General features: G+C 19.8%; 2 protein-coding genes across 2 annotated transcripts, besides 4 other annotated features; both read left to right on the top strand.

Moving 5' to 3' along the window:
- Window positions 1-450: part of a repeat region that runs on past the window's edge.
- Window positions 451-1,397: 947 nt separating this feature from the next.
- Window positions 1,398-2,114: a repeat region.
- Window positions 2,115-2,747: 633 nt separating this feature from the next.
- Window positions 2,748-3,451: a repeat region.
- Window positions 3,452-3,526: 75 nt separating this feature from the next.
- Window positions 3,527-4,221: a repeat region.
- Window positions 4,222-7,851: 3,630 nt separating this feature from the next.
- Window positions 7,852-9,476, top strand: PGAL8A_00330000 (surface-associated interspersed protein (SURFIN); the record flags this gene model as incomplete). The annotated part of the gene is made up of 2 exons (XM_028672329.1): window positions 7,852-7,958; window positions 8,043-9,476. Coding segments are annotated over 2 exons (1,541 nt in total), but the record flags the coding sequence as incomplete, so codon positions are not given.
- An 81-nt stretch (window positions 9,477-9,557) lies between these two features.
- On the top strand, window positions 9,558-13,061 carry PGAL8A_00329900 (surface-associated interspersed protein (SURFIN); the record flags this gene model as incomplete). Its single annotated transcript, XM_028672328.1, has 1 exon — window positions 9,558-13,061. One exon carries the CDS (start codon window positions 9,558-9,560, stop codon window positions 13,059-13,061), a length of 3,504 nt encoding a protein of 1,167 aa, XP_028528891.1.
- Window positions 13,062-14,955: the final 1,894 nt, after the last annotated feature.

The raw sequence follows: 14,955 nt of genomic DNA, 5'->3' as shown, positions 1-14,955 counted from the left end.
AAAAAGTTGAAGAATATAAGGAGTAATTTATTGAATAAAGAGTTTTCTTTTATAGTGAATTTTTATTTTGAATTTTTTTTGAGAGAAAATTTTATATACATAATAATAAAATTTTCATGTTTGTAGTGTTTACATAATTTAGTTTGTATTTCAATATTTACTTATGTTTGTTAATTTGAGAACAATGGATATTAATTGATAAACATTACTCATAATGTTATAGATAAAATATATGTAATTAAAATCAGTAATTTATGAAAATTTATATTTTTAATAAAAATATAGTATTTTTATTATGGTAAATAAATGTCTTTTGAAAACAAATGATTCTCAACGAAGTAGCCTATATGAGTATATTTTGCTTGTTTATAGCATTTAAAATTATACATAAATTCATTAAATTAATAGGGACAACAATACATACTTTTTATTAATTTATTTGTTAATTACCTTGTTTATACATAATATTATAGAGCTCTTTTGTATAATACTTAGTTGAATAAATAGAATAAAAACATTTTATTTTGTGCGTACTAAATCACGAGAAGAATGTGAAAAAATAAGAGGGTAATCTAAAACAGTTACTCAAAAGTATGTGTACTAAAAAAAATGTATACATTTGTATTGAAAATGGGTAAATTAAAATAAAAAATTTTAATAAATAATAATTTTTCTTTATGTATGAATCTACAAATAAAAAAAAAAGTATATCATGTATTTTTTTTTTTTGTACATGACATTGACATAAAAAGAATAATATATTATGACAATATATTTTTTCTTAAAAAAAAATGGTAATTTAAAAAAAAAAATTATAGATATTTCTTTTTTTTTTTTTGGTGAATGTAGTATATGAGCAAATTATGACAGAGATTATATTTTATATAAGTTAAAGGATTTAAAAATTTAAAAATTTAATTAAATAATAATTAAATTAGAGTTTGCTATATATGTGCTTTTTATAAATTTGTTTGTTCTATATTAACAAAGTCAATGAACAGACAATTAATAAATCCGTACTCTAGCAAAGTCATCGATAGATAGTAGATAAATGAATAGCTCAAGTGTAATATAAAAATAGGTACTCTTAATCATATTTTACTATTAATACAAAGAGATTTAATTAATATTCTCTTCTAACCAAAAAAAAAAAATTCAATTTAAAATTTGCATAAAAAAAATAAAAGCATATGCAGAAAGTATTATTTAAAATAGCACCAGACACATGCATGTAATTAAAGGAAAATAAAGAAATTTATTTATTTTTTTTTTTTTTTTTACGAAATGATACATTTATGAGCATATTATGTTTCGAATCTAATGTGCAATATAAAAAATATGTAATAATATCATATTTTTTTCCATTACTGATTTATTAATTGTTTATTCAAAGACTTTGCTAGAGTATTGGTTAATAAAAAGCTGCATTAACCTTTTTGGCTATAAAAGGACTAGCTATGTGGTGAATACATAGTTAGTTGTACTAACTAAAAAAAAAAAAAAAAAAAAAAAAATTATTGGATTTTTTTTTTGAGAAATGTTTCTTTCGAAAAAGATAAAGATAAAAAAAAAAAAATAAAAAAAAGATTTAATTTATTTTTTTTTGGAGAGAAGAAAAAAATCAAAGAGAGAGAGATTTTTTTTTAAGAAGATAATGATATTTTTGTAAAGCGTTTAATTTGCATAATATTTATATTTTGAATTTATGAGAGAAAATTTTATACATATGAAGATAAAATTTTCATGTAATTAATATGCATATAATTTATTTCCATTTTTAATAAGTATTTGTGTTTTGTTAATTCGATAGCAATATAAAATGATTGCTGAATATAACTCATAATAAATAAACTAATAATTATAATCAATTAATAGTTAATGTTAAATAAGTGTTTAAATTTTTAATAAAATAAGGATTTATTTATTAAAGTAAATAAATACTTATTGAAGCAAAAGAATGCTGAACGAAGTAGTTTATGATTAAAGATCATTCGTTCAAAGCATATAAAATATACATAAGTATAAGAAAATCGTACAGTCATCTCTACATGCTCTTTATCAATTGGTTTGTTCAGTACTCTAGCAAAGTCTCCGAACACCCAGTTAATAAATCACATGGTGATTTATTAGATGCTTTTTTTGTAATTTTGCTAGAGTATTAAACAAACAGATTGATAAAGCGTGCGTAGAGTTAACTTTATTAATTTATGGAATTTGTATATAATTTTAAATGCTATAAACAATAAATTTCATTTATGTAGTTTACTTAGTTGAAAACTTATTATTTTCAAGAGGCATTTATTTACTTTAATAAAAATCCCATATTTTTATTAAAAATTTAAATTCTCATCAATTTTTAATTGCACATAATTTATTTATAGTATTATGAATTATGTTTATCAACTTAAATATATTGATTTTAAATGAACACACAAAAGTAATTAGTGAAATACAAATAAAATTATATAAATATTACAAACATAAAAGTTTTATTATAATATACATAAAATTTTCTTTTTAAACTCAAAGTAAAAAATCAACACAAAAAGCTATTTTCTTAATAATTTACTTTTTATATTTTTCGATCATTATTTTCTTTTCTATCAATTAAGAATTTCTCTTTTTTAAAAAAAACAAATACATTTTTTTACGTATTTAATTTATAAAAAGAAAAAGAAAAAAATTAACAAATAATTTTTTTTTTTATGTCTAACACTCGAATGGATAACTACGTATTTTCCGTATAGTGGTTAATAAAAAGCTTCATTAACCTTTTTGGCTATAAAAGGACTAGCTATGTGGAGAATACATAGTTAGTTGTGCTAACTAAAAAAAAAAAAAAAAAAATTATTGGAATTTTTTTTTGAGAAATGTTTCTTTCGAAAAAGATAAAGATAAAAAAAAAAAATAAAAAAAAGATTTAATTTTATTTTTTTTGGAAAGAGAAAAAAAAAAATCAGAGAGAGAGAGATTTTTTTTACAAGAAGATAATGATATTTTTGTAAAGCGTTTAATTTGCATAATATTTATATTTTGAATTTGTGAGAGAAAATTTTATACATATGAAGATAAAATTTTCATGTAATTAATATGCATATAATTTATTTGCATTTTTAATAAGTATTTGTGTTTTGTTAATTCGATAGCAATATAAAATGATTGCTGAATATAACTCATAATGAATAAACTAATAATTATAATCAATTAATAGTTAAAGTTAAATAAGTGTTTAAATTTTTAATATAATAAGGATTTATTTATTAAAGTAAATAAATACTTATCGAAGCAAAAGAATGCTGAACGAAGTAGTTTATGATTAAAGATCATTTATTCAAAGCATATAAAAATATACATAAGTATAAGAAAATCGTAGAGTCATCTCTACATGCTCTTTATTAATTGGTTTGTTCAGTACTCTAGCAAAGTCTCCGAACACCTAATTAATAAACCATATAGCTAGTTATTTTCATTCTTAAAAAGATTAATAATTCTTTTTATTAACCAGTTCAATACTAAAAAATTTATTGAGCACTGTTTAATAAAAGGAATTATTAACCTTTTTGAGAATGAAAATAACTAGATATACGAAAAATACGTAGTTATCCATTTAGGTGTTAGGCATAAAAAAAAAAATTATTTGTTAATTTTTTTTCTGTTTCTTCTTATATATTAAATACGTAAAAAATATATATTTGTTTTTTTTTAAAAAAGAGAAATTTTTAACTAATAGAAAAGAAAATAATAATCGAAAAAAATAAGAAGTAATTTACTAACAAAAGGGTTTCTTTGTAATGAATTTTTATTTTGAATTTTTAAAAGAAAATTTTATATACGTAATAATAAAATTTTCATGTTTGTGGTATTTATATAATTTAATTTGTATTTTATTAATTACTTATGTTTGTTAACATGTATACAGAAGACTTGAGTTACTAAACAATATTCATAACAATATAAGTAAAATAAATGTAATTAAAAGTTTATAGTTAAAGAGGTTTTAAATTCTTGATAAAAATGTAGGATTTTTATTAAAATAAATAAATACCTCTTGGAAACAATAATTATTCAACGAAGTGTATATAAATGCAGTTTACTTATTTTATATCATTTAAAATTATATATAAATTCATTAAATTATTAGAGGAAACTCTATATGCTCTTTATTGATCTGTTTGTTCATTATTCAAGCATAATCACTTAAGAGGCAGTTAATAAATCGAGAAAACAAGAAGTGAGAATACTAATTTATTAGTACTTCTTTTGAGATATAAAAAAAAAAAAGAGAGAAAAGAAATGATAAGAAACAGTATATTCATATAAGGAGCTGTTTGAATACATATATAGAATGCTAATAATACTGCACGTGAATATTAAGTATTAAAAACAAACAAATTTTAAATAATAAATGTAATAAAAAATTTAATTTTTAATCTATTACAAAGGTATTATTACTTTAATAAAAGTAGTAAAAGATACTCCCAGAAAATTTATTTCTTTTTTTTTCTATATACTTTATAGAAACCTCAAAAAAAAAAAGATAATGAACCAAGGTTCAAAATAAGTTTCAACTTGATTAAATGGAATTAATATACACTTGAATGAAAAATATGAAATTATATTGCATTTTTCTAAGTTTTTTAAAAATGTATATTAAATTTTCAAAATAATAATAAAATTGAGATATATATAGAATATATGCAAATATATAAATAATATAAATATACAAATTAGAAAAAAAAAAAAAAAAAGATAAAAGATACTAAATTGAACGCAATGATAATTTTTTTTTTTTTTTTTTATAAAACTAAAAACGAGAAAAATAAGGAAATTATTTAAATAATCTAAACATAAAGATGGAAAATATGAAGTAATATAAAATATTATATTATATAATTTTTATAAACTACAAACATAAAAGACAAATTTTTTGTTACTATTGTAAATAATATTATTCATATATGTGTATACAGTATAATATCTTTTGTTTATACTAGTTCAAAAAGAATAAAAAAGTTTTATATCTGTTTTTTTGGTTTATCTTGTAATTGAAAAATATTAATTTAATGAAGTGCGTAGTAATTGATAGAAGAAAAAATTAAAATTGAATATATTAATTTTTTTTCTATATTTATATATTTAAATAACATAAATAAAAAAAAATTTAAGAATAATATAAAATTATCAAAAGTAAAAATTTGTATAAGTGTAAATATAGTAAAAATTACTATATTTTATGTAAGTTTCAAAAATTCATGATGTAATTATATAAAATAGTATATACATAAATCTAATATACATAAATATTATAAACTAAATATACTTTATTATATATCATTAGGTTGAAAATATCTAGTTAAATTACATTAATAATTTATAGGATGAATAAAATAGTTAAAAATGTCTATTAGATTATTAAAAATATTAGAAGATTTACTTGTATATATACATGTTAAGGAGAATGTAAAACATAAATTTTTTATAGGAAACACATGCAATTCTTTTATTCATATTTTTCCTCTTATTTATTAAAGTGATTCCCAAATATTGCATTTTATAAATATTCGTATACTAACGCATAAGTTGTAATTACAATAAAATAAAAAAAGACACTTTTTAAATTATTAATGTAAATAAACAATTTAGAAATACTAAAAAATGTATATATATATTTTAAAGAGAGAATTATATTTTTATTAAAATAATATTTATAAATGAAAAATTAAAAATAAATACAAAGAAAAATTTAGTACGTAGTTAAATACCCAATATTATATATTTAGAATTACTTAGATACATTTTATAAATGAATTGTTATTAAAATAAACAAAATAAATAGAATTTCAAATTTCAATTATTTTAATATTTAACAAAATCTATGTATGCAGATTAAGATATAATATATTATTATTTTTTTTAAATGAAGAAGCTTTTTTCATAAAACATATTATTCTTTATTTGTTATTCTGATTAATACTACCAAATATCTTTTTAAAAATATCGATAATATTAAATTAAGAGAAAGAAAAAAAAAAAATAAGGAAAAAAATTAAAAAACGTTATGAATATAGAAAAAAAAAATTAAGGGAAATATAATATATAAATTATAAAAAAATTATTTATAAAACATTTCTTTTAAAGTTTACTCAATATATAATATCAAAAAAAAAATTTATATATGCATTAATTTTTAACAAATGTTATTATTTTCTGTAATATTTTTTCAGTTGAGAAGTATTTTCGAATTTATATATTTTTAATATTAATAATTCCAAATAAATATATTTAAAAAAAAAATTTATCAGTTAATTTAGATTACAAATGAAAACTAATTAATGAGCATGTGAAAATTTTTTGTATGTTTTCTTTAATAAAAAAAAATTATAAAAAATTATAAATTCATAAATTCATATAATTTTTATATAAATTTTTTTTTATAAACATAATTTTTAGTTTTTTTATTTTAATTTATTAACCTTAATTAAAATAAAAATTTGTCGATATTGGGTTTATGAAATATTTATTTTTATATATATACTTAGTGTTTTCTTTTTTTAATAGGTTTTACAAAATATTTTGTTGAAATATTTGCATATTAAATAGAGCTTTTTTAAAATTACTTCTCAGTGATTATTATCTTTTTTTATTAAAGGAATATTTGTAATTTTAATTTTAAAACTAATATTATCTTAAAAACAAAATATTAAAAATGTGAATATTAAAAGAATTGTTTATTATTAATATTACTATTTTCAAGATTTAATCTTAATATTTATAACTATAATTTTTTTTTATTTTTAACATTTCTAGTTTTGAAATAACTTTTGATAATTTTACAGTTTCACTTTTTGTCATTCTAATTTTAGATATAGCATATTTTTATTATTTAAAAGATTATATTTAGAATCAATTTTTTATTTTTTTAATACTGCTATATTTAATTAATATATTTGAAAAAATAAAAATTATACTGTATACAAATAGTAAGGAAAATATAACTATATACATATCTAATAAAAATAGAATTTTTTTTATTTTGCTATTATGAATTAAAATAACATTTTCATATATAATTTTTTATTTATGTGACCTTCATATTTAAATATTTACATAACATGCATGCATATTTAAAGTAAATATTACAAGCAATTTTTTCATATGGGCAACCTCTCATTCTTTTTATTTTTCTTAAAATTGAATAGAATCTAAATATTTATAATAGTAAGAAAATATATAATTCTAAATAAAAAATTTAGGAAATGCATAAAATGAAGCTTAAAAATGTGAAATATGTTATATATTTAAGTTTTCAGAATTATGATAAACTTATATTTTTTAATTAATATAGATTTTGTTATAATAAAATATTAAGAAAAATATTTATTCATATAATATTAAGATCTTTTTTTTTCTATATTTTATATGATTGTTAATTTTTATTTATATTTTTCTGTATATATATTAATATGTTAAATTATTCTCATAATATAACACAACTGGTTTGTATCTTACATAGTGTTGTAAGTAGATTGAAACTTTTAGTGGAAAAATATAAAAAAATGATTTTTAATATTTGTAATTTTTAAATGCAACATAGCATTCTTTTATTTATTTATTATAGAACTATCAATTCATATAAACAAAATTGAATAATTTAAGGAAAATATATTATGTAAATTTTATTCATTTTTTTTTTTTTTTAATCATGGAAAAATCAAACAATTTTTCCTGAATAAGATAAAAATCAATGAACGCTATAATAAAAACGAAATTGATTATATTTTGTAAGAATAATTTTACACATATTTTTGCATATAATTTATTTGTAATATGAATATTATTAAAACACTACAAATGCCATATATTAGTTATATTTTCCTTTTTTTTCAATTGTCTACACAAATCAAATTTAGTATTTCACATGAATTTCAAAATGGAGCACAATATCCCGATATAAAAGTGTATAAATGTTTATACAATTTTATTATAAAAATTTTTTTTTAATAAATCATTTTGTACACCCATTTATCTATATTTATTTTTAGACAAAATGCAAATGTTAATGATGAAATATCTAATGTAGATGACATAATGAAAGATGATAGTGAAATTGATAGAATATTATATTATTCAGATAATTTACCATGCGACTCAAATGATTTTTCTAGTAATATACAGAATACTACTTATTCGGAAAAAACAACTCCTAATTTACATAATTTAACTTTTAATTCGCAAGATACGAATTCTAATATAAAAGATGCAGTTTATGATTTACTTAATATAGTTTCAGATGAGCCAAATTTAATTTTGGATTCACAAGGTATTATTCCTGATTTAAAAGATGTAATTTCTGATTTACAAAATACATATCCTAATTTTCACATTATGACTCATGATTTACACGATTTAATTTTAGGTTCTTCAGAGAAAAATCCTGATTTTCACGTTATAACTCACGATTTACAAGATTTAATTTCAGATTCTGAAACGAAAAATCCTGATTTTAACATTATGACTCATGATTTACAAGATTTAATTTCAGATTATGAAGAGAAAAATCCTGATTTTCACGTTATGACTATCGATTTACAAGATTTAATTTCAGATTCTGAAGCGAAAAATCCTGATCTTCAAATGACTCATGATTTACAAGATTTAATTTCAGATTCTCCAGAGAAAAATCCTGATTTTCGCATGACTGGTAATTTACAAGATTTAATTTCAGATTCTGCAGAGAAAAATCCTGATTTTCAGGATATAATTTCAGATTCTGAAACTAAAAATCCTGATTTTAACATTATGACTCATGACTTACAGGATTTAATTTCAAATTCTGAAACTAAAAATACTAATTTTAACATTATGACTCATGATTTACAAGATTTAATTTCCGATTTTACAGAGAAAAATCCTGATTTTCACCCTATAACTCATGATTTACAAGATTTAATTTCAGATACTTCAGAAAAAAATCCTGATTTTCAAATGACTGATAATTTACAAGATTTAATTTCCGATTTTGTAGAGAAAAATCCTGATTTTCACGTTATGACTCACGATTTACAAGATTTAATTTCAGATTTTGCAGAGAAAAATTCTGATTTTCACATGACTGATAATTTACAAGATTTAAATTCAGATTCTGCAGAGAAAAATCCTGATTTTCATGATATAATTTCAGACTCTAAAACTAAAAATCCTGATTTTAACATTATGACTCATGATTTACAAGATTTAATTCCCGATTTTACAGAGAAAAGTCCTGATTTTCACGTTTTGACTCATGACTTACAGGATTTAATTTCAGATTCTGAAACTAAAAATCCTGATTTTAACATTATGACTCATGATTTACAAGATTTAATTTCAGATTCTGTAGAGGAAAATCCTGATTTTCACGTTATAACTCATGATTTACAAGATTTAATTTCAGAATATGAAGAGAAAGATCCTGATTTTCACATGACTGATAATTTACANCTGATTTTAACGTTATAACTCATGATTTACAAGATTTAATTTCAGATTCTGCAGAAAAAAATCCTGATTTTCATGTTATGACTATCGATTTACAAGATTTAATTTCAGATTTTGCAGAGAAAGATCCTGATTTTCACATGACTGATAATTTACAAGATTTAATTCAAGATACTTCAGAGAAAAATCCTGATTTTCAAATGACTGATAATTTACAAGATTTAATTTCCGATTTTGTAGAGAAAAATCCTGATTTTCACATGAATGATAATTTACAGGATTTAATTTCAGATACATCAGAGAAAAATCCTGATCTTCAAATGACTCATGATTTACACGATTTAATTTCAGATTCTGCAGAGAAAAATCCTGATTTTCGCCTTATGACTCATGATTTACAAGATTTAATTCCAGATACTTCAGAGAAAAATCCTGATTTTCATATGACTGATAATTTACAAGATTTAATTTCAGATACTTCAGAGAAAGATCCTGATTTTCAGGATATAATTTCAGATTCTGAAACTAAAAATCCTGATTTTAACATTATGATTCATGATTTACAAGATTTAATTTCAGATTATGAAGAGAAAAATTCAGATCTTCAAATGACTCATGATTTACACGATTTAATTTCAGATTCTGCAGAAAAAAATCCTGATTTTCATGTTATGACTATCGATTTACAAGATTTAATTTCAGATTCTGTAGAGGAAATTCCTGATTTTCACATGGATGATAATTTACAAGATTTAATTTCAGATACTTCAGAGAAAAATCCTGATCTTCAAATGACTCATGATTTACACGATTTAATTTCAGATTCTGCAGAGAAAAATCCTGATTTTCACGTTATGACTATCGATTTACAAGATTTAATTTCAGATTCTGTAGAGGAAAATCCTGATTTTCACATGAATGATAATTTACAAGATTTAATTTCAGATACTTCAGAGAAAAATCCTGATCTTCAAATGACTCATGATTTACACGATTTAATTTCAGATTCTGCAGAGAAAAATTCAGATCTTCAAATGACTCATGATTTACAGGATTTAATTTCAGATTCTGCAGAAAAAAATCCTGATCTTCAAATGACTCATGATTCTCAAGATTTAGTTTCAGATTCTGCAGGGAATAATCCTGATCTTCAAATGACTCATGATTCTCAAGATTTAGTTTCAGATTCTGCAGGGAATAATCCTGATCTTCAAATGACTCATGATTCTCAAGATTTAATTTCAGATTCTGAAGGGAATAATCCTGATTTTCACGCGACTCATGGTGTACAAGATTTAATTCATGATTCACAAAATTTAATTCATGATTCACAAAATTTAACTCATGATTCACAAAATTTAACTCATAATTTACAAAATATGATTTTTAATATACAAGAAGTGCCTTCTGATTTACAAAATATAAATTCCTATATTCCTGATTTAACACATTCAAATTATATAATATATAATTCAGATAATTTAAGTTTTAATTTACAAAATTTATATACTAATTTTCAAAATACAAACTATTATTTGATAAATACATTACCATGCTCACAAAATTTGGGTTTTTATTTACAAAATGATTCCACTTTTTTGCAAAATATTGCTTGTAATTTTGAAAATGACACTTCTAATTTACAAAATTATACTTATTACATAGGGGGTATCATACCTGATACAGGATGTTTAGTTAGTAGTATAGAAGATACAACATTCAATCCAAACGATTTGCAATTTCAAAATGATTTTAATGTTTTACAAAATATTAACTCACATTCAAAAAATACTATTGACATTTCACAAAAATTAATACAAAATATACAAAATATTACCTCCATATTACAAAATATGCACGGTAGTTTTGTGGAAATATCTTCTGAGTTGAATACGTGGAATTGCGGTTTAGATGAACCATTATCTACTTTACAAGATACATCTGATGATTCATCAGTAGAATCGTATGTATTTTTTTTAGATATTTTTTCATTAAACTATGGTTTAAATACTATATATATGCATATTTTATTTTTTATTTTTAGTGACAGTCCACATTCTCATTCTAGCTATAAATTCAATGAAGAAAAGGGGTCCCTATATAAGAAAAAATTTAGAAAAAATTCTGGGATTCAATTAACAAAAGATGAAAAAGATGGCGCTAAATATATCAAAAACTTTGTTTCATTACTTGAGGAACGAATTTTTAAAATTGGATTTAAAAATTTTGCGAAATATATATTACCTATTTTAGGTAGTATATTCGAAGTATTATTTAAAATATATTATGAATCACTAAATATATTTAATTCATGTACAAGTTCATTAGAAAAAAACATAGAAAAAGAAATAAAAAATGTTGACCATGAAGAATTAATGATAATTATGGTATATTATAATTATGTTATTAAAAATGAAAACTATAACCCCAGAGATGTTGCAGAATTTTCTCGTTCACTTAAAAATAAGGTAAAATGGTCTTTTACAAAACGCAGTAAAATATTAAAAACAATAAATTCGTGCGTGAAGAATCTTAAAATTTTAAAAAAGAGAATTGAATTCGAAAAAAACACAATTAAAAAAGTACAAGGAATTTTATATGATACCATATGTAATCAAATAATTTTTGCAAAATTTCTATATCAAACAGAAAGAACATCCATCTTTTATAAATCAATTGAAAGCATAGGTAATTTAATAGACATCATTGAAACATCACTTAAAGAAGGTCAGTTACCCTCAGATTATAGTCCTTTATATATTGCTAGAAATAATATACATAATACTTCTGCTACTCTTGCTATTAGTAAATACGTAAAAACAGTTTTAAATGATTTAAAAGATTTAAAATTGTCAAATAATGATCATGAAATAAATTTAAAAATTGTTTTTCATTTCATTAATGAAAAAAATATGATAAATAAAACACAAGTAAAAGAAATGATTAATGATAAAAGTAAATCAGAAATCACAGAAGTCATTCATAATATTTTACAAGAAGAAGAAAAGTATGTATCAGAATCTGGTGATAGGGCTTCACATTATTTTAATATAAATACAGATGAACTATTTTTAAATAATACAGTTATAAATGATTTATTAGAAGATAAAAAAAGCAAAGGCAAATTATATAAACTTTATAAAGATATTATGAGATTAATTAAATATAAATCTCTTGATCGCCAGTTGCATTTAATTATGAAATTATATATGTCATTAAAAAAAATGTATTTACCAAAAAATAAGAAAAATAAAGATAAAACAGTATTTATAACAGATGATGAGCAGAAGAAAATGCTCTTAGAATTAGAATACCAAAAAAAGTTATTTAGTGAAATTAAATTAAACTTGAAATGTAGAAGTATATTTTCTGGTTTAAAGCAAAGCATCTCAGATTTTAGTAAATTATTGAATTTTTTAAATGACGCTGTGAATACAAATCTACTGATTTTTAAAATTCTTGATAGAGTAATTAATTATGGTTTATTTTCTAATGAAAAAATAGATAATCCACATGAATTTGCAAATGAGGGTTTATTGTTCATGCTATTTTATACTAAAGAAACGATGATTAAACTAACATAGAAGAATTAAATTAAAATTATATATACATTTACATATACATTTATCAAAAGGTTATTGAATATAAACTATATAATCTTGTACTTAATTTATAAAATGGAATGAATTTTATAATACATAATAAACTCTTATTTTTGCAAAACGTTTTATTTACAGGTCATAAAATCATATATATGTTTTTCGATAAATAAAAGTAAACTATCATTAGTTATAATTCATAATAGAACATCTCCATATTTTTTTAACAATAAAAGTCTCTCATAAAGTTTATAGTAAATTTTATATTGTTTTAATTTATGTTGTTAATTTATATTTTTATTTTTTTAATGTTCTTACTCATATAGTTTATACATTTCTATTTTTATGATATTATTATATTTAAAATTATATATATATATGAATTATTTGATTATATACTAAAATAATTGTATTCACAAAATAAGAAAATATTTGTTTAATTCAGTAATATAATTTTTTTTTTGTATCATATTTTTTTTTTTTAATTTTTGTTATTTATAATTTGTTCATAAAATATTAAAATATAGTGTAATATGTTTATAAATTAAGACATATTTGTTTGAATTAACAAAAGTGTACATTTTGTTACTTCAAGTTTGGCTAACTTATGCCTTTTGTTATTTATCATATTTTTTAATAAACATCAAATAATTTATATTTGTTTTTTTTATTATTAAATAATAATTATAGTTTTTATTGTATAGATAAAAACATTTGTACATGCAGAAATAACATACATCTAAAATATATTGTCTTTATTTTTAAATAATAATATAATATTTAATATAAATAAACTTAATTTGAATAACTAGATATTTCATTTTTTGCATCTAATTTTAATTTTTCCTAATATATGTGCATCTAAGATGCTCATTTATGAATTGAACGTTCAGAGACTTTACAATACTTTGAATAGTCAGATTAATAAAGAGCATGTACAGATACGTCTACTTATTTCTCATATCTGGTTAATAAAAGATATTATTAACTACTTGAGAGTAATAATTAACGGATGTATGGAAAATATACATTTACCTATGTACAACGAAAAATTACAAAAAAGAAATAAAAAAATAACAATTTATTTTTTTTTATATATTTTTTTAGTAAATTATTCATTTTATTAATATTTTCTTTTGGAAAAAAATTTTAAAATGAACAAACTTATTAAAAATTTTGTTTTGAAACATTTTTTGATAAAATTTTATATTTTTAAGAATAAAATTTTTCATGTTTATAACAAATTAATATAATTTGAATGCTTGCTTTAATAATGTGCTTATAATTAATAAAAGGTATTATTATCCTTTTTGAAAATAAAAAATTAACAGTAATATGGAAAATATAGTTTTGCAAGCGCTTGATAAAAAAAAAAAGTTATTAATTTTTTTTTATTTTTTTTTGTAAGTTAAATATAAAAAAAAAAAATACACTTATTTTTTTTAAGAAAAAGATTTATTTCTGAGATATTAAGAAAAGTTATTAACAAGAACAATTTTTTTGTAGAGAATTTTTCGTTGAATTTTTAAAAGGAAAATTTTATATTAACAATGATAAAATTTTTGTGTTTATAATGACTATATATTTTAAATTTATGTTTTAACAGTTAATCATTTTTATTAACTTAAAACCAATTAAATAGTTATAAAGATCATTTATAATTGATTTTTTGACTAGTCAATGTCTTTGCTAATATTAAACAGAAAAATAAAGAGCATGTAAACTTAATTTAATTAAAATTTTAATTTAAAATTCTTATTTTAATTAATAAGAATCAAATACTACTTATTAGTTAATTATATATTTTTTTTAAGTTAGTTCACATAACATTCCAAAATGTAATTTCCTTAATATTACATTTTACTTAATAAAAATATAC

This window comes from Plasmodium gallinaceum, assembly GCF_900005855.1.
Source record: "Plasmodium gallinaceum strain 8A genome assembly, contig: PGAL8A_v1_98, whole genome shotgun sequence".
NCBI classification, from domain to species: Eukaryota; Apicomplexa; class Aconoidasida; order Haemosporida; family Plasmodiidae; genus Plasmodium; species Plasmodium gallinaceum.
Note: the sequence above shows the minus strand (reverse complement) of the source record. Positions and strands in the feature narration are given on the sequence as shown.